This window comes from Cibotium barometz, chromosome 16 (genome assembly GCF_041138505.1).
Source record: "Cibotium barometz isolate CiBa-2024 chromosome 16, ASM4113850v1, whole genome shotgun sequence".
NCBI classification, from domain to species: Eukaryota; Viridiplantae; Streptophyta; class Polypodiopsida; order Cyatheales; family Cibotiaceae; genus Cibotium; species Cibotium barometz.
Genome location: NC_141061.1, coordinates 8,851,040 through 8,877,165, shown reverse-complemented (window position 1 = coordinate 8,877,165; position 26,126 = coordinate 8,851,040). Strand labels below are relative to the sequence as shown.

The 26,126-nt window shown below is 46.3% G+C and overlaps 1 protein-coding gene across 13 annotated transcripts in view; it reads right to left on the bottom strand.

Moving 5' to 3' along the window:
* The window catches only part of LOC147630337 (protein ZINC INDUCED FACILITATOR-LIKE 1-like), a 68,205-nt gene that overhangs the window by 16,719 nt on the left and 25,360 nt on the right, over positions 1 to 26,126 (bottom strand). For 7 of the 13 annotated variants that reach the window (XM_086810180.1, XM_086810179.1, XM_086810182.1 and 4 more), the window contains 6 exons: positions 11,992 to 12,204; positions 11,818 to 11,905; positions 11,514 to 11,599; positions 11,198 to 11,305; positions 10,045 to 10,089; positions 7,931 to 8,019 (listed from right to left, as the gene is read on the bottom strand). In XM_086810180.1, coding sequence (XP_086666306.1) covers positions 7,931 to 8,019; positions 10,045 to 10,089; positions 11,198 to 11,305; positions 11,514 to 11,599; positions 11,818 to 11,905; positions 11,992 to 12,204 — 629 coding nt within the window. The remainder of the gene's footprint in view (positions 1 to 7,930; positions 8,020 to 10,044; positions 10,090 to 11,197; positions 11,306 to 11,513; positions 11,600 to 11,817; positions 11,906 to 11,991; positions 12,205 to 26,126) is intronic. The other 6 variants (XM_086810184.1, XM_086810183.1, XM_086810181.1 and 3 more) reach the window with 3 other exon arrangements.

Genomic DNA, 26,126 nt, shown 5'->3' with positions numbered 1-26,126 from the left:
CATTGATATTTTGATGATGCAGGAGCACCACTTGGGTGAGAGCACGATCCGGAGATATGGTTCGGTGATGCCTGGTAGATGGGATACCTTTTGGTCTGCAGGGTTTGGTCCTTTGGGTGGACAGGGAGGAGTTTGCATGGTCATTGCAGATGTATGGCGCCAGGCCATTGTGGATCGAGGGATCATTGTGCCTGGTAGAGCACAGTATGTCATTCTGAGGATGCATGATGAGCTATTGGGCGTGCTCAACGTCTATGCGCCTAATCATGCTAGTGCCAGAGCAGAGTTCTGGACCCAGGTTACGGATGCATTGCCAGAGGCCACACATTGGTGTGTCGGGGGAGACTTCAACATGCTTGAGGACCCGGCCGATAGGGTGGGAGGCAGTCATGTTACAGTGCACGGCACGGAGCTTGCAGCTTGGGACCGGTTTTGCATGACACTGAGGATCACTGATGCATGGCAGCATGGGGCCTTCTCCCGTTCTCAGGACAGTCTTAGTTTCTCTCGGTCGGATCGCCGACAGGGAGGGACTAATCTATCACGGATTGATCGCTTTTATGTGGGCGACTGGTTAGGGGAGCGAGGGGGCTCCGTCGGCATTCTCGCTGGCACCTCATTTTCAGATCATGCGCCAGTTATCCTGACATGGGAGGAGAGGACACGGGAGCCCAGCTTGCAGTTGAGGATCCCAGAGAGGGTACTTACAGATCCCAGTCTCGCTGAGGACATTGAGAGGATCTGGCATGATAGTCAGTGCTCTGACCAGGATGCAGCAGGCCAGTGTGCCCAGGGACTCATCGAGCTTAGCTCTTTTTTGCACGCTGCAGCTTTGACACGGCTGGGAGAGATTCGCGAGAGGGAGCATCGGCTGAGACGCACCCTTGCCTCGTTACAACGCCTCCAGGAGCAGCAGCCGGCATGTGAGTGGTTGGCGTCCCAGCTGAGCCAGGCACGCCAGGAGGTTAGAGAGGCAGAGGAGCAGAGACATGAGTTTTACTATCGTCGTCAGGCCTCTCAGTGGACGCAGCTTGGTGATAGAGTGACTGGTGAGTTTTTTGAGATCACTCGACCCCGCCATGCTCGGGCAGGAGTCCGCCAGCTTGGTAGACCGGATGGTTCGGTAGCTACTGAGCCCGGGGAGATCAGAGCCTTTATAGAGACCTGCTTTCAGCGGAGCCAGCCACTGAGGGCAGAGATGCTTGCAGACAGACTGTGTGGGCCCACGTGCAGAGGAGGGTCACAGATCGTATGCGTTCAGTTCTTGGTGCGCCTCTTTCAGAGATTGAGCTTGCCGAGGCCTTGAGGGTCTTGCCGCGACATAGTTGCCCAGAAGAGGACGGACTGACGCCGGCCTTTTTTATGCGCTATTGGGACCTTTTGGGGCCAGGCCTCCGCAGGGGCTTTCAGCATGTTTTGGACACTGGGGTGATGCCGCAGAGCTTTTCAGAGGGCTTGATTTATCTTATCCCCAAGGGGGAGGGAGTATCAGATGATATTCGGCATTGGAGGCCTATTACGATCCTCAATACTGTCTACAAGGTCTTAGCAAAGGCCTTGAGTTTGAGGATCCAGCCCTTCCTGGGGGAGTTGATTCATGCTACTCAGACAGGATTTGTCAAGGAGCGCAGTATCCTTGACAACATCTTTACTTTCTGGGAGGCGACGGCCAGAGCTAGATTTCTTGGCAAGGACTTGGTCGTGATGCTTCTCGATTTTGAGAAGGCATACGATAGAGTTGATTGGGGTTTCTTAGAGGGCACTATGCTTCGCCTGGGCTTTCGCTTGGGCTTTGAGCCAGGATGGCTCTGTATTCCACAGCTCGCAGCCAGGTGTTGATTGCAGGAGGACGGGGGCCGAGTTTTGAGCTGACCAGATCAGTCCGTCAGGGGTGTCCCCTCGCCCCTTTTCTTTTTCTCTTCTTTGCGGAGGCTATGAGCATGTATTTGACGGCAGAGGAGGTTGGTTTGAGAGGACTACAGCTCCCAGTCCGGGGGGAGGACTTGCTTGATGCTGAGTTTACAGACGACACGGGCTTATTTTTGCATGGCCAAGAGGCCAATCTCCTTCGGGTAGAGCAGTCGCTCCAGGTTTTTAGTGCAGCTTCGGGAGCATTGATCAATTGGCGCAAGACAGTGGCCTTTTGGATCAGTAGTGCTCCCACTCCGGCATGGAGCCCGGACCCCGGTTTCAGATGGATTCCTCCAGGCACAGCAGTGCGATATTTGGGATGCCAGATTGGCCTAGATTTGTCACCTGAGCAGCAGATTGCCCCGCTTCTTCTGAGCATTCGGAAGAAGCTTTTGTATTGGAGTACAGCTCGACTATCCTTGGCTGGGAGGGTGGTGGTGGCAAATCAGGTGCTGTTAGCGACCATGTGGTACATTACGTCTTGCTGGATCTTCTCGAGCTCTTGCATCAGCCAGGTACAGAGGCTGATCAGGAACTTTCTGTGGTCTGGGCGTGACGGTCAGCCAGCTCGGGCAAAGGTTGCATGGGCAGTTATTACACTTCCGCTGGCTCAGGGAGGTTTGGGCATTATAGATCCAGTCGATCATCTGGAGCGGGCCTCCTTCTTGTGTTGAGGAGCGGGCCAGACAGCCGCTCATCTGGAGCCCAGCGGTTCGCACAGAGCAGGGTCATATGCTGGGTTCTCGGCCTCGTTTAGCCTGGGGGCCTCTAGCGGCAGGCCCAGCTCGTAGTTTTGGAGACTGGCACACTCACAGAGGAGTGGTTCACGCCTCTCGAGCCAGTGACCCCACGGTGGATGGGAGCCTTTACACAGTTGGAGATCCTGATTGCTGTCAAGGCTTGCACAGAGGATGGCAGTTGCCTCTACTATGAGATTCAGGATGAGGGCAGACTCCAGCGAGTGGAGGTGGAGTCGCCTTTGGTTGTAGAGTGCACCTTTCAGAGGATTAGGGTAGTGGCCGCCGCTTCTCGGAAGTGGCATATAGACCCCGATCCTGCTGATGTGCTCCCGGATTGGCGCACATGGGCATATGCAGCGCGCCCCTTGGCCCGGCTACAGTGGGACCCCGGGGAGTACGAGTGGCACGATCCTTATGCATCCCTCGAGGCCACAGAGATTACCTTTTTCCAGTATACTGTTCGGCTGGGGCGGCATATTTTGACGGCAAGGAGGACGGTCTCTCCAGCGGCAGCGGGGCATTGGCGGCTACAGGGACTCTCATAGGAGTTTCTGGAGGATTTTTGGGCTCGGCTCTGGGCTAGTCGATAGGCCCGCAGGATCTCGACTTTTCAGTGGCTGGTCGCCCACAGGGGCTCAGCAGTTGGCACTTGGCTTGTTTACAGCGGTCTTCCGGCGGCCTACGTCCGATGCGGCCACCCTATGGAGACACAGAGACACTGCCTTTGGGATTGCCCTCAGGCGCAGCAGATCTGGCTGCGGATGCTGCGTATTCTGGCTCCCCTCTCTCCAGAGGGTATGTTTACGTGGGGTGCCGCTGCTTGGTCGACTTCGTCAGGGCCTGCTATGGGCTATGAGACGGAGCAGGGCAGTCAGGCCATCAGATTTATTAGGGGCCAGCCTCGCCTGGTTCCGGCACCGGATTTCTCGTCCGCCAGCTGGACACAGGAGCGGGATTTACGATGGGAGCTCCTCAGCAGCCTCACCATCTGGTTCACCTGGGGGGCCCGGTGCTTTACGGCCTTTGAGGGGAGATTGGAGCCACCAGCAGAGACTGTACGGGGGATTTGGCAGGAGTTGATCCACACCCTGCGAGGACAGTACGACCGCATCCGCCGGGGAGACTCGGATGAGGCGATCTTGCGGCGCCAGGCCTTTCACACCACTTGGCGTTGTGGCCCCTTCTACACCTTACACACGGGATCCCCCCATTGGCACTACAGGCCACCTGTTTGGCTCTTTCCCCCCCCTATTGTATGATTTAGCCTCTCAGTCCTTTGTACTGATGCTTGTATTTTGCAGCACCTAGGGAGAGTCTCCCGGGCTGCCATGCTGTATTCTCTCCTGCTCTGTTTCTCTTATGAGCAGGAGAGATCTGTTGTAGCCCTACGGGCGTTTTTTATTATATAACTAATGAAAGGATCTTTTCTCGGAAAAAAAAAATGGGTGTCTGCTAACATTCACGAAGATCAACCAATAATCTCCTCAACCATACACAATCTACCGTAGTAGTGAAGGCTGCCCACTACTCAGCCTTAGGTAGATGTGGCATCAGTGGGTTGCTTTTTACTCAACCAAGATATGCATGAACTACCAAGAAAAAAACACTTCCCATTGGTGGATTGCCTGGTATCATAATCACCAGCCCAGTCTGAAGCACTGTACGCATAAAATTGCAAGCTACCCCTATCCCTCTCCGCGGGATAGAACAAACCAAGATCCAGGGGACCCTTTAGATAACGGAAAATGTGTTTCACAACTTGCCAATGCTTTGTGCTTGGGCTATACATGAATTTGCTCAACAGAGACACCCCAAAAGCTATGTCAAGCCTCATGTTGCAAAAGTAAATGAGGCATTCCACTGCCTGGCTATAAATGCCAGCTCCAAAAGGTTCATCAATGTCGTGCATGCAAAGCCGTAAGCCTAGTTCTACTCAAGTAGAAAGCAGCTTGCACTAATCCATGTGAAAACTTTTCAACAAACTTTTTATGTACTTAGTTTGTTGCATAACAATGCCATCATCTCTGTGCATAAATCGAATGCCAAGCTAGTAACGTAAAGGTCCCAAATCTGACATATCAAATTCAGCTTTCAAATCAGCCTTGAAATCTGAAATTTCTTCTTCACAAGCCCCTATTATCAGCATGTCATCTACATACAAGATGATGATGAGAATATTGGCATCAGTTTTCTTCACATACTACAAGGTGCTTTCAAATAACCCTTGCTAGTCAAATGAGCATGTATGTTATCATACCAAGCTCTTGGAGCTTGCTTCAAACCATACAATGTTGTGTGTAACCTGCTTGCTTAATGTTCCTCGCCAGGAACTTCAAAACCAATGGGCTAATTTACATATACTTCCTCTTGCAAATCCCCATTCAAGAATGTAGTCTTGATGTCCATATGCTTATGCACTTTCCATCCATTTTGTGCAACCAATGCAATCACTAAAAGGATTGTAGTCATCCAGGAAGTAGAAGCAAGTCTCCTCATAATCTATTCCCTCTTTCTGAGAATAGCCTTTAGTCACAAGTCTTACTTTGTACCTGTCAATGGTACCATCGGAATTTCTTTTTACTTTATACACCCACTTTGTTCCAATGACATTCTTGCCATCTCTAAGAAGTCCACAAGATCCCATGTATTATTCTTCATGATCTCATCCGGCATGGCTTGCACCAACTCCTCATTCTCTTGTGCTTCTTTGTAAGAAGAAGGCTCTTCTGAATCAAAGATAATGTAGACTCCCCATGCACAAGCCCTTGTTCTTCCTATCAATGGAGCTGAAATTTTGCTACCTTGCAAGGTTTTCAATAACCATCTAGGCACAGATTTGGCTCCTTGCATGGCTGTTTGCTCTTCCCTGACAACATCTTCAATCTCTTCCATAGAAGGGGGCTCATTTGCTGGTTGTTCCGTATGTCTTACATCTTCCTCAACTTGAGGCATATCCTGAATAGGGGCTCGCTGAACTTAATCCCCACTAATGGCTATGGATAAAAGCCCATCAAACATGTCATGTGAGCCTGTATCATGACTTTTATACAAGCTGAGCATGGTCTGAATTGAGTTTTCAACAAATACCACATCTCTATTGACAAAAATCCGGCGTGTCACTAGATTATAGAGATAGTAACTCGTACTCTCATTACTGTCCCTTGCCAACAAAGATGCATTTGAATGCTTTATCATCTAGCTTTGTTCTAAGTTGCTCTAGCACATGAACATATGCCAAACACCGAAATGTACGCATATAATCCACTTTTGGCTTTCTGTTGTACCAAGCCTCAAAGGTGTTATGGTCGGCACCTTTTCAACACATGATGGCTTCCATTCAAAAAGTATTAGGGAACTTTTGTGCTTTCACCATACATCTTGCCATCTCCATGAGAGACCTGTGCTTTCTCTCTACTACACCATTATGCTACGCTGTATAAGGCATAGTGCACTGATGTTTGATGCTTTTCTCAAGCGAATAATCCTTGAATGCATTAGCCACGTATTCTCCCCCTCTATCTGAGTAGAGTGTATGTACTTTACATCCAAACATATTTTCAACCATTGCCACAAAGTATTGAAAGCATGTGAACACATCTGCTTTTGCTTTCAAAGGATATACCCAAGCAAACCTTGAGCAGTCATCAACGAATGTGACAAAGTAAAGATGCCCCCCCATGGATGGTGTCCACATCGGACCACATATATCACTATGTATGAGCTGTAATTTATTTTTAGCTCTAACAGCTCCATGGTTGGGAAATGGTTTTCGGTGCATCTTTCCCTCGAGAGGCGGCATATTGTCAACCATATGATGCTTCTGCAAAAGCATCAAACTCCCAAAGTTTACATGCCCAAAACGAGCATGCTATAGCTCTACATCATGCATAGCACGAGTGTGGGCAGCCATTGTATGTGCATCATATGGACACTTGTTATAGCACTAGCTTATACAAGCCTTGATGAAGACTCAAGAGGCAGACTATTGTCAACCATATGATGCTTCTGCAAAGCATCAAACTCCCAAAGTTTACATGCCCAAAACGAGCATGCCATAGCTCTGCATCATGCATAGCAGGAGTGTGGGAAGCCATTGTATTGGACACTTGTTATAGCCGTCCAACTTAGCATAACCCCTTAACGGGCCCTTGACTAAACACTTCTTATCTGCAAACCACCAAACCTTGATCGGTTATGGCTGAGACAGAGAGCAGATTTTTCTTTATCCTTGGAACATACAATACATTTGTCATGCATACATTTGCATCATTGGCTGCAAAAAGCATGACCTTGCCTATCCCTTTCATTGGATAAGTAGAATGATTTGCACATGATACAGTGTGGCCATCAGAAGCATAAACCAAGTGTTGAAATACATCTTTGCAAGAAGTGATATGGCTCAAAGCACCACGGGCAGGCCGGACGAACTGGACAGTGCGGGCAGGTCGGCGAGATACGTCAGGCACAGGCAACCTGGTCGAGTGCGGCAACCAGTGTGGGCAACAAGCCAGGCGCGGATGAAGAACAGTGACGGAGGCCGGAAGAACTGGACGGCGATGACGATGGCAACCAGTTGGATGTGCACAACCTCGGCTGAGTATTGACACCACCTGGGAGACTATTGCTAGTGTCACAGCATGGCATATATGGAAGACCAGATGCTCAGAGGCCTTCAAGGGTATTCATGTTTATGACACCCATTGTATCTGCAGTATATGGAGTGACATTATTCATGCTATTTTGGCCACCTGGGCCCGTATACAGGGATCTTCTAGAGCTGCGCAAACAAAACGCAGCAGATTTATGAGAGAGTGGAACCATGGTATTTTCTTCTCCTCCACTCCTATAGGGCTTTTATGGCAGCATAGTACCCCGATTGATTGAGGTCTCCCTACCTCTTGGTTTGAGATCTCCCTTTGTATGATTTTATACTACTTAATGGAAGTCTCTTTTCTGGAAAAAATAATGGGCCCGCCAACAGTGCAAAAAAACTCTTTCCCTTACCAAGTCAAGACCCACCCGTAGGTGTGGAGGAGTTGGCAATCTCTACTGGTTCCCTTTTGTATGTGAAGTTATGCATATTCATTCCCACCCGAGAGGTATGGAAGTTGATATCTTGGTTCTTTCCCAAGGTTTACCTTCATATCCTGCTACTCATACAGTGTTTGTAGTCCATCCAACTCCCTTTACATGCCTTCCCATAAAGAGGAAATTAGCACGAACAAAAGATTAAAAACCATTACTACACAAGAAATGCGAACTCCCATAACTCTACTTACATTGCTCCTGCACTTGCAGGCCCAACAGCTTTAAAAAGTGACATAAAGCTTGTCGAAACTCCATTTGCAACTCCTCGTTGTGCACTTACCTGTGAGGAAGCTTTCATTATCAGATTCTAAAGCAGTGAACACTCTGTAAAGACAAAAGCACAAACTGTCCTAGTTCATTATCTCGCTTTTTTTGTTTGTGTGTGCACATGGGTGTGGGTATGTATGTGCCCGTGTGCATCTACACATGAAACCACGAGGATCTGTGGGAGATCTATGAGCGCAGGATACCTTACACTTCTCCAAGTTTCACAGACCTCCTCAGAGCCTTGCCTTCCCTTGTTCAGTTTGAATCACCATGACCCTTCCCCCAATCTCGCCAAGGTTAGGGTGTTTTGAGTCTGCTCTAGTCCCGAGAACCTCTTTAAATGCATGGTGCACTCTCCCTAGAAGAAACTACCCTGTCAAGGGCAGCTTACCCGTGATATTTTTCCGTTGTTGTTAGGGATCAGGATAGAAGACAAGGTTTGAAGATGACATCTCATGAGAAGGAACAAACTCAATGAAGTTAATGTAAAAGCAAGCCACATGGGGAAGTTTATACAAGTTTATAGATAAAAGGAAACTAGGAACAATTTTATTTGCTCGGTAAGCCTGACAGACTCCAAGAATACCTACCATGAATTAAACAGGACAGGAAATGAAGCCCAGAATGTACCACTTATAAATCATTAACATGACCCAGGTCAACTAAGGGGAGGTTTTGATTGGCTCCAAAATGGTGTGCTCATTGCTTTTATTTTCTCATAGTAACTCTTTCCAAATATAATGGAGGAATTGGTTCAATATTTTTCAGCAAAGGCCTCTATTCAATTGGATCTACAACTCTCAGACACGTATGGCTAGTTAGGAACTAATCCAATAAGTCTTTTAAGTTCATAATGTGTGGGTGTGCTTTATGATAAACATTGTATTTGGTAAGCAAATGGGCAGATGAGGAGTGAAGAGAAGGGGGACAACCATTGGGGACCCAATTTTCTGGCAAAGGGCAACTAATGGCAGCCAGGAGCCCTTTCACCAAAGACATTCCTGGACGGCGTCAAGGTCATTCATTTCAGCACTGATGGCAATGTACAGGTCATATTCTCGGAGGGATGGCGAGGTACATGCTGTATTCCAGCACTGTTGACGATGTACAGGCTGTATTCCAGCACCCACATCAGATTCCATTTGGAATCGCAAAAACAGGGAGTCCGGTGCTCGATTGTTGCACTGGTTGAACAACCTTGATGTAGGTATTCCAGCACTGTTGACGATGTACAAGCTGTATTCCAGCACCCACATCAGATTCCATTGGGAATCGCAAAAACAGAGAATCCGGTGCTGGATTATTGCACTGGTTGAACAACCTTGATATCGGGCACCCTAAAGGTTAGTCAAGAGACGGGAATGAAGCCAAGAATGTACCACATATGAATCAATCATATAACCCAGATCAGCTTGGGGGAGGCTTTGATTGGATCCCAATCTGGTGTGCTAGTTGCTTTTCTCATAGTAACAATTTCCAAATATAAAGTGAAATCGGTTAAGACAATTGGATCTACAACTGTCAGACAGGTATGGCTAGTTAGGAGCTAATCTAGTAAGTCTCAGTATTTTTTATGTTCGTTATGTGTGGGTGCACTTTATGATCAGCATTGCTTTTGGTAACCAAATGGGCAGACAAGGGATGGAAGTATTAATAATGAGTGCCAAAAGGGAATGATGACTTTTAAAGGAAATGAGGCAAGTTAAGGGTGCCCATCTTATTCCCCCAAGAAAAACAAAAAAAAAATGATCTCTTTATGGTATTTTGATCCAATTCTATTGAGGAATTCTCAATTCTATCATACAAGCTATAGGTTTGCTCGAACTCGAGTGAAAGCCAAAGGGAACCACGTCCACCTTAATAAAGCTCTTACTGAAACATACAAAATCCAAATCTCTATTACAGACTCTCTATGTGATCACCTAGATCCCAGTTTGCCAGCCAATTTGATTCAGTAGTGAATGCCAAAAAAGCCAAAGGGCACAAACACATTAAAGAACTAACAAATTCAAAGGAACTTTCAAAAAAAGACACATACCACAGAGTTGTTAATCAATATGAATGCTCCAGTCACAACACATATCTGCGTACAGTAAAAACATTTAGAAGGAATTTGCCAAAATATCAATCAGAAAACCTAGATATAGATGCATGCTACAGCAGTATTTTTCTTGGGAAAAAAAAAAGGCAAACAATATCCATAACAGAGCTAAATTTACAAAGGGTGAGTATGCTATAATCACCTTAAAATGTAACTTTAGCCAATCAATCCTCAATCGGCTATACATCCATAGTTTGTCTCAATCAGAAGGTGTGTATATAATGGGCTCCCATAAGGACATCCTCAATGGGACTTAATGTTTTAGTGGCATAGAGGACTAATTTGATGTGCATTTCATGTGCTCCTTCCTTGTTACTCCTTTTCTTCACACTTAGTCATCCAGCTGTCACTGGGGTGTCCTATGAGGTGTCGCTTGAATCATCCTCCTTAGTTGTGACACTTTTCTTGGGTTTCCTTGATGTGCATTTCATGTATTCCTTCCTTGTTTCTCCTTTTCCTCACACTTAGTCATCCAGTAGCCAAGCAACCACAAAAGTATCATGCTGGGCTACAGAAAAAGCAAGATACAGATTTTCCACACTCTATTCAATGGTGAGAACCTTGTAGATAAGAGGGGTCAACCCAAGTCCGAAAGATATTAATCTAGAGGATGTCCATGTTGAGCAGCTTCACAAATACCTGAAACTGAGTACTAGAGGGCAAGCATGTTCAAAATGCACCAGACCTCAGTTGTCTTACACTTTGAATAGAACTGACCTTGCGAGGGTATATTGGAGGTTTTGGTATTTAAGTGACCCTAGTTTTATCATGCATGCTATCATAGTTCCATACATAACAAAGTTTAATACCCAAAGATAAGCTGTTTGGAAGATGTCATCTGTTGTAAAAGATTGAAACCCACACTAATGCATGGCAGAGACTGAAGCAATTGTTCCACCATAAATTAAACTGGTTTTTCAAATACAAACACTATGCTTCATGGAGAAAAATGGCATTACGTTGGATTTGGTTATCACAAGCTATCAAGCCAAATTAGCTGAAGGATGATAACTGAAATCCAAGCCTGCACGTGCATCCATGAGAGAGAGAGAGAGAGAGAGAGAGAGAGAGAGAGAGAGAGAGTACATACAGACAATAGATTCTTAACAACAGCTGCAGAAATGAGCATTGCCCAGAGTGTGATCCCACTAAACCTTGCTATTAATGGATACATTGCAATCAGACCTATAGTCAAGACCTGAAAAGTTTTAAAGCCAAGAAAAAAAGCAAATGAAAAAGGGTAGCATTAACAAATGAGATACTAAAGCAAGACTTTGCCATCTCACAAGCATACACAGACACCATTAAAAATTAAAATCCATTGAAAAATATCATATCATCTTGAAAGCATATTGGGCAAGACACTTCATATATATTATCACACTTATCAATATTTTGGCTCTTACCACTGGCACCTGAACTATTGGAATAGCTCCAAAAACATTTGCCAGTCGGGGAAATATGAAAAGCTGAAACAGGAGAAGCGCAGCTCCTTACAAAACATCAAGAAACTTTAAGTAAGAAAGACACACAAAAATGTGCATGCACTCTTTACAAAACATCAAAAAATTTGAGTCAGACAAGACACGTGAGCATGTGACGCACATGTGCAGACACAAAACAGACCAGACAATCAAGCAGATAATGCAGCACTTTGTGGCCAACTCTTCATCCCAGCTATGTACGTGTCCCGCATATATGCCATCTTACCAGTTACAGCAAGCACTTCACCCACTTCGGAGGTTGTAAATCCTAATCCACCATAAACCTTAGGGCTTACAACCCACAACGAAAAGATCTGCAGACATTAAATCATGTTTCGATGTTGGAAGACATTTTCCCAATAAGAAGATAAGAACTGTAAAGAGCACATTCAGTGCTCACCTCTGAATATGCCATAGAATGTAGCGCCCAAAAACAGTACACAGAAATTGCAGCGACCATTCCCCAGTTTCTCCAAATGGTTTCATTTTTGGAAACCTCAACCACATGTTCCTTCACTTTCCCATTTTCAATGCTAATGCTTTTGTCACTGACATCCTCGTGAACCTTTTCTTCATGAGTTACTACATGCGTCGGATGATTGTGCAGGCTCTCCTGTAAAGGGGCAAAAAAGAGCATTATGATTGCTTAATGTGATTTCTGAGCTTCTGAGCATGTGTCATGTGCACAGTGTGTATCTATCGTGTGCTATACGCACACAAGACTAGCTTCAAGGTTTGGGGAAGCTTGGAGCTAGGCAGGCTGATTGGTGAGCTGAGTTAGGGAAAGACTAACGGGCGGGCACCCAAGTATCGACGGGCGGGCACCCAAGTGTGGACGCCCGATGACCGGCCAAGAGCCTATAAAAGGGTGGCCAAGGTTAGTCATTAGTCATATAGAGTCTCGCCTGATTTGTGAGAGCTCTATGGCCTAGAGCCTGGATCTAGTGCAGACGTGCACTTGCTTTACGCAGCCGAGGCCGACAGCAATCTCGAGGCCCGCGAGGGTAGCTTCGTGGCGGTATGGGACGTCGCGAGGTGGAGATTGGTCGGTACGTCATCCTAGTTAGCTCAGCTTGTGGCTCGGTGGAGACAGCCAAGACTGTGGGCTTGCCCACGGCTGTCATGGTTGGGAGGTGAGTCAGGCTTGCACCCCCTTTGTTGTTTGTTTGTTTGCAGGTTTCGAGTCTCGTACCAGGAGTGTTCCACAAGGAGATCCGGTGGGGATTTGACAGTGGTATCAGAGCGTGCCTCCTGAACGAGCAAGTCGGTAGGTAGAGAAGACGAGGTCGAAGAAAAGGTATGAGTTCGAGAAGCTTGCTGTTTTTTATATGCATGCTGCTGTTTTTTCAGTTAGTATGTGCTTTTTCATCAAAGAAACCCGTGATGAGGGTGTAGGTAGATGGTAGGGTTGTTTTGCTTTGCAAGAAGAAGGCTGAAGGTGTTTGTGCAATCGCATGAACTGTTGAGAGAAAACAGAAAAAAAAAAGCACGTTTGCTTTTGGTTGCACGCGAGAGAGAGAGAGAGAGAGAGAGAGAGAGAGAGAGAGGACGCCGACTGTTGTATGCGCAGGGTCGGGTGCTGCTGGCCGGGTCTTGCACACAGGCAGTGGGCGTGGGCGTAGGCGTATAGGCGGGCATCACCAGTGCGCAGTCAACAGCACCAGCCAGGTGGATGAGAGTGCACGTGTGCTGTCGATGTGGCAGGCAGGCAGCCACGCCTAGGCGCAATCGGCAAAGCATGTGCGCAGCCTGCAGCGTGGACAAACAGTAGTTGCGCAGTCGGCCACACCTATGCGCTAGCAGCAAGGCACGTGCGCAAGCGGCGGCGACTTCAGTCCCACGCAGGCGTCGTGTGGCGCTAAATCCAGGTGAGCGAAGGAAAAAAAACACAAAAGCATACCAGCGTCGATTTTAGCTTTTATTTTCTTTTGAAAAAAAAAACAAACATACGCTGTGCTTTCCTTTTTTTTGGGTTAAACCTTATTAAAGGGTTTAAAGACCCATCTAAGGTTTAAAGATGTGTTTTTTTTTTCTAAGAAACCAATATATATATATATATATATATTAAACACACAAAAGCAAAAGCTCACGTTGCTTTTGGGGAAGGTTATATAAACCCCTTAAGTGGTTTTCAAGCTCTGAAGCTCTCAAGTTCCCTCGCACTTTTATTGTGCAAAGATCGAATTTTCTCTCCACTTGCCCTCGTCACGATGACAACCCAAGAATCGGAGTTGGAGCCCCTTGTCAAACGCGAAGGCTTGCCGGCTACGGAAGATACCAATGCTGATCTTTTTGACGATTATGTGTCAGAATCAGATTTCCAAGAGTTCGAAGTTGCTCTCGAAGCTTCTTCGTCGGAACATCAGGCACAAATCGCCACCCACATGCAAGCTTTGCAGAACTCCATCTCTCTCTTGACCACTACCCTCTCTACTCTTTCGGATATAGATACCTTGGCCTCTGCTTTAGGCCCCAATATTACTCCGGAACCGTTCGGGGGTGAGAAAAAGTAGCGTACGAAGGAGATCGAGGACACATGGCTACATAAGTGGCAGGTCCATTTTCAGTTTCATCCATATAATGATGGAAAAAAGATCCAGTTAGCAGCAGGTTTCCTCTCAGGCAAAGCTTTGCTTTGGTGGAAGGAACTCAATCCTAAGCCAACAACTTGGGCACAATTCGAAGACGTCTTCAAGAAGGAATTCCTCAAGAAAGAGGATGATTATGATGTTGTTGCCAGGTTTACAACTTTGACCATGACGTCGCAGCACCTCACTTATGAGGTCTACCTCCAGAAGTTTAGGGACTTGCAAATGAAAGCTACAAAGATGGATCCCACTACTCTTTTGGAGTTCTTCGTAGAGCTGGTTTACCAGACTCATCCCGTTTACAGGTTAAAAATAACAAATGCAAAACATTGGACGAAGCCATTCATTCAGCTCGTATCTATGATGATACAATGGTCTCTTCCAAGTCTAAACCCGTTACCGAGCAGGGGAACAAGCATAAAAGAAAGTTCTCCGCACCTATGGCTAACACGACTGAAGAAAAGTCTTCGAACCAACCTTCGAAGAATCCAAGTTCGACACCAGTGAAGAAGAAACGACTCCTTAAGGCTTTAAAGCTCAAGAATAAGGGACGTTTCATCTGCGAAGAAAAAGGACACATGCGTAACGAGTGCTCGAAGCAAAAGGGTGCAAAGACCAACGCAAGACCCAAGCCAAAGGCAGCTAATCAGTTGTCTTTGACAGGTACGTCAGTTACTGTACTTTCTCGCCCTAGTACATGTTCTGATTGTTTGTTCAACTCTAAAGTATTTGGCTTGCATGATCTTCTCCGAGTTTATGGAGAAGTGAATGGCCATAGAATTCGCATTCTTCTAGACCCTGGCAGCTCACACAACTTTGTTAACTACAAACTTGTGCAGAAATTGAGTCTTGATACGACACCCAACGATCATACCTATGAGGTACGCCTACCTGCCGGGAAGGCAAGTATGGGATCGAAAGGTGAAGATGCTTCCAATCCAGATTCAGGACTACAAAGATACTCTGGAATGCTATGTTATGCACCTAGAAAATGTAGACTTGTTATTAGGGATTGCGTGGTTTAAGACTCTTCAAGTCTAGATAGATTAGTCTAGTCATATTTTTTCTTTTCAGCATAGGGACACCCAGTATAGTATTTTAGGTGATTGTATACATCCCTCTCAGGGACCTCTTGTAAATACAGTTGATTTTAGGAAATATAATGGATTCTTCTTTGTATACCGCTTTCCATTGTGTATTGATTCCACTTTCTTCATTTCTCATCCCTTCCATGGAAATCAATGAATTAAGTGTGTTTGAAAGCAAAGAATTACAGAAGATACTTGATTCGTTTCAAGATGTATTTCCTAAAAGACTCCCATCGGGCTTACCACCTGAAAGGACAATAGATCATCGTGCTGACCTGATCCCTGGTGCCCATCCTGTCAGTATTCCACCTTACAGGATGAGCCAAGCTGAGGAAGATGAGTTGGCTACACAACTTGAAGATTATTTGAGGATGGACCGGATCCGTCCAAGTAAATCACCTTGGGGTGCACTTGTGTTGCTTAGGAGAAAGAAGGACAACACCTGGAGAATGTGTATAGATTACAAGAGATTGAACAAGTTGACAATTAAGAACCGTTATCCTCTCCCTAGATTAGATGACCTGATTGACCGATTAACAGGAGCGAAATATTTCACGAAGATAGATTTACATACCGGCTATCACCAGATACGTATTCATGAAAGGCATGTCGAAAGAACCGCCTTTCGCACTAGGTATGGCCATTAGGAGTTTCTCGTATTACCTTTTGGGTTAACCAATGCTCTAGCCACTTTCCAGCAAATGATGAACGATCTTTTTCGTGAACATTTGGAAAAATTTGTGGTGGTGTTCCTGGCTGATATTTTCATATATAGTCGTACTCTTGAGGATCATGTTAGACACCTCACGATTGTCTTATCTATTTAAGACAGAATCGACTATATGCTAAGTTAAGTAAATGTGAGTTTTTTTATGACAGACATCATTTACTTGGGACACAAGATCACTAGAGATGGATTGGGCATTGACTATGACCGAGTTCAGAAGGTTCTGAACTGGCCTATACCGCAAACAGTGAAACAACTTCATTCTTTTCTCGGTTTTGTTGTTTTTCTTCGGAAATCTGTGCGGGAGTACTCTCAGCTCACACTACCGATGACCGACTTATTGAAAGTTCGTGGACGTAAGTCAAATCAGCCTATCACTTGGAATAACGATTTGGATATGGCCTTCAGACTTTTGAAAGATAAAGTCAAGGAAGCATTACCTAATCCTAGTTGCCCTTATGTTCATGAAACTGATGCCAGTGACTATGCCACCGGGGCTGCTCTATTTCAAGATGGTAGACCGGTTACTTTTGAAAGTAAAAAGCTAGACGACACTCAATCTCGTTGGCCAACCCTTGAGAAGGAGCTTTATGCTGTGATTCATGCTCTCAAGGTTTGGAGACATTATTTATATGGCTCCAAGTTTGTGGTATTGACTGATCATCAGTCAATCAAGTATGTGTGTGATGCGGATAATTTGAGAGGAAGGAATGCTCGTTGGGCTGAGTTAATGCAAGATTTTGATTTCGAGATTTGTTATCGCAAAGGGTCCATGAATAGTGTTGCAGATGCGCTTAGTCGAATTAGAGAGGTGAATACTTTGTCGTTCACCGAGATTTCTACTGACTTATTTCAGTCATTGAGAGGGCTTTGCAAGACTGATAGTTATTTTGGTCCATTTTGGCAGAAGATCCAGGACAGAGCTCAATGATTGACCAAGACTGAATGACTGAACAGCCTACCATTCAGACTGCAGGAGGCCATTGGATGATTCGGAATGGTTTACTATTCCGTAATGACAAAATTTGTGTACCACAGATCCCGGACATTAGGTCCAAGATTCTTAAGGAGTGTCATGACGCCCCTTCTGCTGGACACCCTCGGGTACACAGGACGCTATCGTTAGTGAAACACACTTTTTATTGGCCAAAGATGAAAGGGTATGTAGAAGATTATGTTCTCAAGTGTCAAATTTGTCAGGCAAATAAAGCTGAACACTTTAGACAGACTGGGTTGTTGCATCCTTTGCAAATCCCAGGTAATAAATGGGAAAGTATTTCCATGGATTTTATTACCGGATTGCCAAGAACACATCAAGGCTACGATTCTATTTGGGTTGTGGTAGATCGCTTGACAAAAATGGCTAGATTTTTACCGACCCGGAAGACTATTACAGCTACGCAATTAGCACGGCAGTTTATCGAGCAATTGTTTAGACTGTACGGGTTACCGCAAGACATAGTCAGTGATAGGAAGTTTACGAGTAATTTTTGGAAACTTGTTTTTGAGAAGTTGGAAACAACTTTGAATTTGAGTTCCTCATATCATCCTCAATCTGATGGCCAGACTGAAAGAGTGAATCAGATTTTGGAAGATATGCTTCGAGCATATGTATCCAAAAGACAGAGTTCATGAGAGAATTATCTCCCTATGTTAGAATTTGCATATAACAGTACTAAGCATACGAGTACAGGTTTTAGTCCTTTCATGCTTATGTATGGTTTTCAACCTAGATCACCTGTTACAGTAGGATTCTCAGGACTTCAACATGATGCAGCACGTAATTTTTTGCAAGATATGCAAGAAATGTTACAAGTTGCGAAGGAATCTATTAGAAGTGCTCAAGACCGAGACAGATTTTATTCTAATAGACATCGTTCACCCAGAGAGTTCTCTGAAGGAACGATGGTGTATTTGCGAGTTCCGAAAGATTCCGAGACTTTACAGTCAGGTCGATCTCCGAATTTATCCCCTAGATACTGTGGACCATTTCGTATTACACAAAGGATTGGTTTAGTTGCATACGAATTGGATTTGCCTTCTCATGTGAAAGTTCATCCTGTATTTCATGTCAGTAGACTTAAGGAAGTACTGGGTGGTGTGGAACAGACCAGTTAGTTACTCCTCAAGAAATTATAGATGTCGAGGACATGACATTTGTTCTGCACGAACCTGAAAAGATTCTTGGATTTCGTGAAAGAAGATTGCATAATACACTTATCACGGAATACAAAATCAAGTGGAAGGATCGTGTTGATGAGGACGCTACATGGGAGACATTGACTACTCTTCAGAGAGACTACCCTGGCTTTTTAGTGAGCTCTTAGAGGAAGGGGAGTATGCCATGTGCACAGTGTGTATCTATTGTGTGCTATATGCACACAAGACTAGCTTCGAGGTTTGGGAAAGCTTGCAGCTAGGCAGGCTGATTGGCGAGCTGAGTTAGGGAAAGACTAACAGGCGGACACCCAAGTATGGACGGACGGGCACCCAAGTGTGGATGCCCGATGACCGGCCAAGAGCCTATAAAAGGGTGGCCAAGGTTAGTCATTAGTCATATAGAGTCTCGCGTGATTTGTGAGAGCTCTATGGTCTGGAGCTTGGATCTAGTGCAGACGTGCACCTGGTTTACGCAGCCAAGGCCGACAGCAATCTCGAGGCCCGCGAGGGTAGCTTCGTGGCGGTATGGAACGTCACGAGGTGGAGATTGGTCGGTACGTCATCCTAGTTAGCTCAGCTCGTGGCTCGGTGGGGATAGCCAAGACTGTGGGCTTGCCCACGGCTGTCATGGTTGGGAGGTGAGTCAAGCGCACCCCCTTTGTTGTTTGTTTGTTTGCAGGTTTCGAGTCTCATACCAGGAGCATTCCACGAGGAGATCCGGTGGGGATTTGACAGCATGGTATCCATTCCCTGTTGCCAAAAGCACCATGACCATCTTTACCATACAAAAAACGTCTGTTTTCTTTGTATAAGTTGCAAGGTCTCAAGATCATTCCAAACAATTCACCTCCAGAGTCGTGTGCACGCTCCCAGCTCCCCCCCTTCGCTAGGGGCACCTGCGTTCCCCCCCCCCCCCCCCCCCCCCCCCCGCTTCGGCTCTCATGAGGGCAGCTGGGAATCCATCTCTCCGTATCTATGTGGCCTCGCCAGGGTCAGTACTGCACTATATTTCTATACCGAGCCTCTGTATTATGAGAATGCATATAGCGAGAGGGCATCCCTCTAAATGTTATGAGAATGCATGTAGCATAAGGGCATCCCTCTAGCTTTGGCTACCTATGCCTACATCTTGAAAGCCTATGGCACTATAGGAACCGATCACAAGGGAAAACAACTTCATTACAAAATTGTAAGACAGGTTGGGAAGTGCTCTTGTGGACATGTATGCTAAGTGCCATGCTTTGGCAAAAGCACAGCATGTAGCTGAGGAGATCCCTTCTTGGAATGTAGTTGGAGGAGCTCCCTTCTTGGAATGATGCCTCTTGGAATGCATTGATCAAGGATTAAGGAGAGCTTTGCCCTCAGCGGCAGTCCAAGAGACCGCCTCCAGGGGTCCTTCCCTCCAGTTCTCGTGTTGCCCCTCACCAGGGGGTAGAGAGAGGGGCAAGCCCTAAGGCAACAAAGCACTAGGCCCTGACTTCGGGTGACCCAACATACAGTGAGTGGCGGATGGTTGGACCGCGCCCGGGCCGCCAAACGACCACCAGAGCAGTCGAGCACCGCCACCGAGAGCGCCAAACCGTTTCGAGCATTTATCCCAGCACATTCTCGTTGCTGACGCGCCCTCTTCAGTCCCAGAGCAGGCCCCTCTAGTCCATCTAGTATGGCGGTCGATCCCTAGTCGAGATCCCCCCCCCATCTTTCCTCTCCGATGGATCCCCCTCAACAGCACCCCGCCCCAGCCTCTCAGCCCTCTCTCGCCGTCGTCTCCCCCACCTCCTCCCCGAGTCTCATTGCCGACTTTACCCGCAGAGTAGCGCGCTCCGCCCCACCTTTACCATCCGAGAGCCCCCCCCCTTTTTTCGGCCTCTCCAAAGCACTCTTGTTGCCCCCCAGCACCCCCTGACCCGGTGCGGAGGCAGTCGGCAAGATCACTCCATCGCTTGATTCACCTATTCTCCAAGCCGGTAGAGATGATCATCGTTGCCTCCTCGGTGAGGACTCTCCCGCCACAATCCCCAAGTGGGGCCCCCAAGATCTAGGGATAGTCTGTGGACTACAGTTTCTTCTTGTGTCTGCCCGACAAAAGGGACTGACGTATTTGAGGGGACAGTAACCCCTGATCAGGTATGTGTGGTTTTTCACCACTCCAAGCCCTCTACGCCAGAAAATGGCGCAGTGATCTTCTCTTTCCCCTTCAGTGCAGCCCCGGGGGACAGTGGGATCCTGAGTTAGTGGCAGCTGCCATTCACGGTCAGGCAGTTGAGCTCTCCCACCATCTCCACGATCTCCGCATCACCGATATTCTCACCCATTTTTGGCCTTTGGCTAGAATGGAGCTTGGAGGCTTGGAGGCTCAGCCCATCGAGGCCAGGACAAAGAGATGGTAGTATCCAGTCTCGAGGTGCTGCTCTTTGTGTTCATGCATACCTCTGCTGCGGTACCTCTTTGCCTCTCTTGCAGATGACAGGATTAGTGCCCACCTGGTGCGCCTTCGCCCCCGCACGGATTGTGATTATTCCCCATCTAAACCCTCGCCCAAGATTCTTCGAGTGGAGGGCAATTCCTCTAGTGCCGCTTCACACCAGTGTTGGGGTAAAGGCATAATGCCCACCCTTATAGTGTGTACAAGCCCATAAGTTATAGTACATAGTACACTTAGTACTTTTAATGTACTAAGTGCACTATGTGTACTAGTGCAATATACATGTGTGATAGGGGAGTCACACACTCATATCATGAGTTGACTTATCCCCACAACTCTCTCTCTCTCTCCCTTGTTCTCTCTGTGTATGTCTCCCACATGAACATTAAACCCTAATTCTTCTTCTCCCATTCATTCAACTGGTATCAGAGCCCAGGCGAATACCCGTGGATCGAACACGCGTCCTTCAGAAGCTGGGAGCGTAAGCACTGTAGTAACCTGCAGAAGCTGGGAGCGATGGCGTGGCAGCTGGTAGGCAGGCGAGCGAAGAAGAAAAGGCCAGCGCATTCAAAGTTAATGGTATTGGCTACCTGCGCTAGGCTCGACAGCATAGGATGGCTGGTAGCGCGAAGGCGAGCTCGTAGCGAACCCGTAGTGCGAAGGCCACCTAGCAGCACGGCGAAGCCATAAGGGAAGCAACGCATTAGGCGGACACGTAAGCCAAGGCGTAAGAGCTCCGTCGGTCGACAGGCGAGCGAGTAGGAATTGCAGCGAAGCGTTCCTGGCCACAAGGCGTAAAACCACGCCTACGAGCGACCAGTCGACTGCAGGCGTGTTAAACGCTGGGCGTCCATACTCAGGCGAGCGAGGAGTAGCTGTGCCTCAGCGCCGTCAGGTTCTCCAGGTTCGCCACCTTACCTGCAGCAAAAGAAGATGCAGAGCGTGACATAAAGCGCTAATTGTTGGCATAGCTAAGTCGTGGACAAGACTATAGCAAGGTAGCCAAAGCGCTGAATTCTCCGTCTACAGGTGCACTTAATTGACCCAGCCGTCTGTACTTGCACAGCAGCATCAGCATCAGCATCAGCATCAGCATCAATAGCAGCACCAAATTTTTTTTTTTGCAACAAAAAATCAGAAATTACAAGGTATCTTGCTTCAATTTTTTTTTGGGATTTGCAATTGAGCAAGTACAATCAATCAATTGAGCAGGTACAGGTGCCGAATTGCTCAATTTCTGAGCAAAATTGGCAAAATTGGGTGACATTGGTCACAATCAGGATCAATTTGCAGGAAATTGGATGTCGAAATTTGGGGCTTTTGATGTAATTGTGCAATTAAGCAGTCATACATGCTGTATGATGTGAGAAATCGCACATTCGGGCAAAATTGCAGCAAATTGCAGTGCAAATCAAGGGGCTTTTGTGCCGATTTGGTTGATTTGCATGCAGGCACTCGCAGTTGATGCTTTGGGCAATTTGTTGATGCCTGATAAGCACTCAATGTGCCTGTAAATCAAGGGGTTTCATGTATTGAATGTATATGTGGCCAGGGGGAAGCATCGCGAAGACTCTGGATGCCTTCATGTGCGTCAATGTACCATGTATGATCAGCAATTGATCTTAAATCAAGGGGCTTTTCAAGATTTTATGCTTGTTAAGCTTGGCAAAGCAGCAGGCAAGACATTTATGCCTTGGATCCTCAGAAATCAGCTTGCAGTCAAGGGGCTTTTGCCCAATTTCTGTTCGGGACTGTTGTATGCAGTGTTCGGGACTGTAAAAGTCTGATTTTCACTCATTTGGACAGCCAAGAGAGCATTTATTGCTACTGTACCTGCTGGTACAGATTTGGCACAGCTTTGTGCAAGTTTTGGCATGGCTGTACACTGATTTGAGTGAGGAAAAGGTTCAATTTCAGCTGCTGTACTTGCCGGTACAGGTTTGGTACATCATTGGTGAGCACTTGGTACTGCTGTACAGTACTTTGGAAGGGCAACAGAGCACATTTAAGGTGCTGTCCAAAATCTGCTGCAACCAGATTTTGGTGATTTCATCACAAACAGTGGGAGAAAAGTTGCATTCTTGCTTCCGCAGTGGGAGATAAAGCTTGGGAGAACAACTGTGAGCACTTTGTGTGCTTTTGGTGCAGTGTTTGCACATTTTGCAGGGAGTCAGGCATTGACAGGTTGCATATTGCTATGGCAACCACAGGTGAGAGCTCTTCATTGCTTCACATCAAGAAGCTTGAAGGCTCACATAATTATGATATTTGGCAAACCCAGTGCTACAATGTGTTGCTCCAGAAAAAGCAGCACAAGCCTATCAAAGAAAGGGGTGTAATGCCCGCTTCTCTTACTGCTGAAGAGTGGGAAGATATGGATGAGCTGGCAAGATCTACTATCATGTTGTCTGTGTCAGACTCATTACTTTTCAGCATTCGTGAAGAGAAGACAGCTTGGGGAATGTGGCAGAGATTGCAGGACTTGTATGCCCAACAAAGTGCCTCAAGCAAAGTGTATTGGTTGAAGAAACTCATAGGTCTTCAGATGAAGGAAGGGGCGTCTATGACAGCCCATCTAAATGAGTTTAATGGTATTGTCAGCCAGGTCATTAATCAAAAGTTGGCAATGGACGATGAGTTCAAAGCCACTTTTCTGTTATGCACTTTGCCAGAGAGTTGGGACACATTCAGGACAGCCACTAGCAATTCGCATGCTATGCTGTCATATGCAGATGTTGAGGGTGCTCTTCTTCAAGAAGAGATGAACAGGAAAAACAACTCTGTTGGAAAGTCCAATGCAATGAATGCACGTGGGAGATCCCAGCAAAGGGGGAAAAGCCAAGAAAGGGGAAGGAGCAAATCTCGCTCCAAAAAGGATTTGGAATGCCATTATTGTGGCAAGAAGGGACACATTAAAAAGCAATGCTACAAATGGAAAAATGATCAAAAAGAAAAGGGAAAAGGCAAAGACAAAGACAAAGATGAAGCCAAAGATGTAAAGCCAAAGGGCAAAAGTGGAGTCAAGATTGAAGAAATCAATGTGTCACATGCAGGTGGCAGTGAGGATGAGGTCCTATTTACGTCTTCACTTGATGCCCATTCACTTCTTACAGGTGGTCATGGTATGCACTCATGGATCATTGATTCAGGTGCCTCCTTTCATGTCACAGGTTGCAGAGACTTGTTTGTCAGGTATACTGCTGGCAATGAAGGAGTGGTTTATTTGGGTGATAACCATGCATGCAAGATTCTTGGCAGAGGTGATGTGAGGCTTGTGTTTTCAGATGGCTCACAGCTTATGCTCCATGATGTCAGGCATGTGCCTGAGATCAAGAAGAATCTGCTTTCTACTGGTGGACAGCTTGATGATGCTGATTATGTTACCACATTTGGTCGTGGAAAGTGGAAAATTAGTAAGGGCTCACTGGTTGTTGCCAGAGGCTCTAAGGTGGACACTCTTTACTTTATGCATGCAGGTGTTTGTCACCATGCTAATGTAAATGCAACCGAGCTGCCGGAAATTTCGATGTGACATAGCCGGTTGGGACACATGAGTGTCAAGGGAATGGAGCAATTGTCTCGTTTGGGTTACTTGCCTTCTCTAAAGTTTTCAAGTTTTCAGTTTTGTGAGCATTGTATATATGGTAGGCAACTACAGTGCTCCCACAAGAAAGCTCTTGGACAGAAAGATGCTCAATTAGAGCTTGCGCATACAGATGTATGTGAGATGCCTCAGCTTTCTTTGGGAGGGGCAAAATACTTTGTGTCTTTTATTGATGATGCCACACGCAAGGTGTGGGTTTATCCCCTTCGTTTGAAGAGTGATACATTCTCAGTGTTTCAGAAGTTTGTTGCTCTTGTTGAGAATCAAACTGGCAAAACACTGAAGGCTTTGCGTTCCGACAATGGTGGAGAGTATATGTCCAAACAGTTTCAGGACTTTTGTGATGCTAAAGGCATCAAGAGGGAGCTCTCTACTCCTTATGATCCTCCACAAAACGGGACAGCAGAGAGGATGAACAGGACCATTCAAGAGAAGGTCCGTTCTATGTTGTCACATGCTGCGTTACCTCATGGTTTTTGGGCTGAAGCTGTTATGACAGCCGTTCATCTTATAAACAAGTCACCTAACACGAGGCTTGGTGGGAAAGTGCCAGAAGAAGTATGGACAGGGAAGCCTCCGTCATACAAGCACTTGAGAGTGTTTGGTTGCGTTGCGTACGTGCACATACGCAGGGAAATGCGCACCAAACTTGATCCTAAGTCTCACAAATGCATATTCCTAGGATATGGTGACAGAGGTGAAATGGGGTATAGACTTTGGGATCCCGTGAATAGAAAGATTATACGCAGCAATGATGTCATTTTTTATGAAACATGCATGTATAAGGAGCCTGCAAGGAAACAGGAGCCTGGCAGAGTCATCTTTGATGATGATGGATATCATGGACAACAACCAAGGGCTGTAAATCAGCCATTACAGCAGGAAAACCAGCCCTTAAATGGTGCTGAAAATGGTCCAAATGGACAGCCAGAGATGGCAGAAGATATCCCTATGGATATATCACAGTTAGAAGAAATACCGGGCATGATATTTCAGCCTTATGGCATGGAACAGGAGCCACCAATGGGTGATATGCAGGCTGGATAGCAACCTGCAAATGATGGTCATTGGGTACGGAGGTCCACTAGACCCTCCAGAGCCCCTGACAGGTTTGTTCCAGGGGTTGACTACTTGATGCTCACTGACTGTGGGGAGCCCTCATGTTATAAGGAGGCTTTACAGAGGGCAGACAAGGCTCTTTGGGAGCATGCCATGAAGTCAGAGATGGATTCTCTGCACAAAAATGGAACATGGAAGTTGGTGCATTTGCCTGCAGGCAAGAAGGTTTTGCCATGCAAGTGGGTTTTCAGGCTCAAAGTTGCACCTGATGCAAAGCCAAGGTACAAAGCCAGGCTAGTGGCTAAGGGCTTCAAGCAGGAATATGGTGTGGACTTTGATGAGATCTTCTCTCCAATGGTCAAAATGACCACACTTAGAGCTGTGTTAGCTTTGGTTGCGCATGATGATCTGGACTTGATTCAGATGGATGTGAAGACTACTTTTCTTCACGGTGATCTCCATGAGGAGATATATATGCAGCAGCCAGAGGGTTATGCAGTGAGTGGAAATAGGAAGCTTGTATGCAAGCTGAAAAAGAGTCTTTATGGGCTCAAACAAGCACCAAGGGAATGGTATCATAAATTTGATACATTCATGAAATCTCAAAATTTCAAGAGAAGTGACATAGATCACTGCTTATACACCAAGAAAGCTTTGGATGGCAGTCTATTGATCCTCATCTTGTATGTTGATGATATGTTGATTGCCAGGAAATCTCGTAAAGAGATGGATGCCTTGAAAAAGAGGCTGCATGAGACCTTTGATATGAAGGATTTGGGTGATGCAAATCACATTTTGGGTATGCGGATACTTCGGGACAGAAATCAGCATGTGTTGTATTTGTCTCAGAAGGAATACATTGGCAAAGTTTTGCAGAGGTTCAA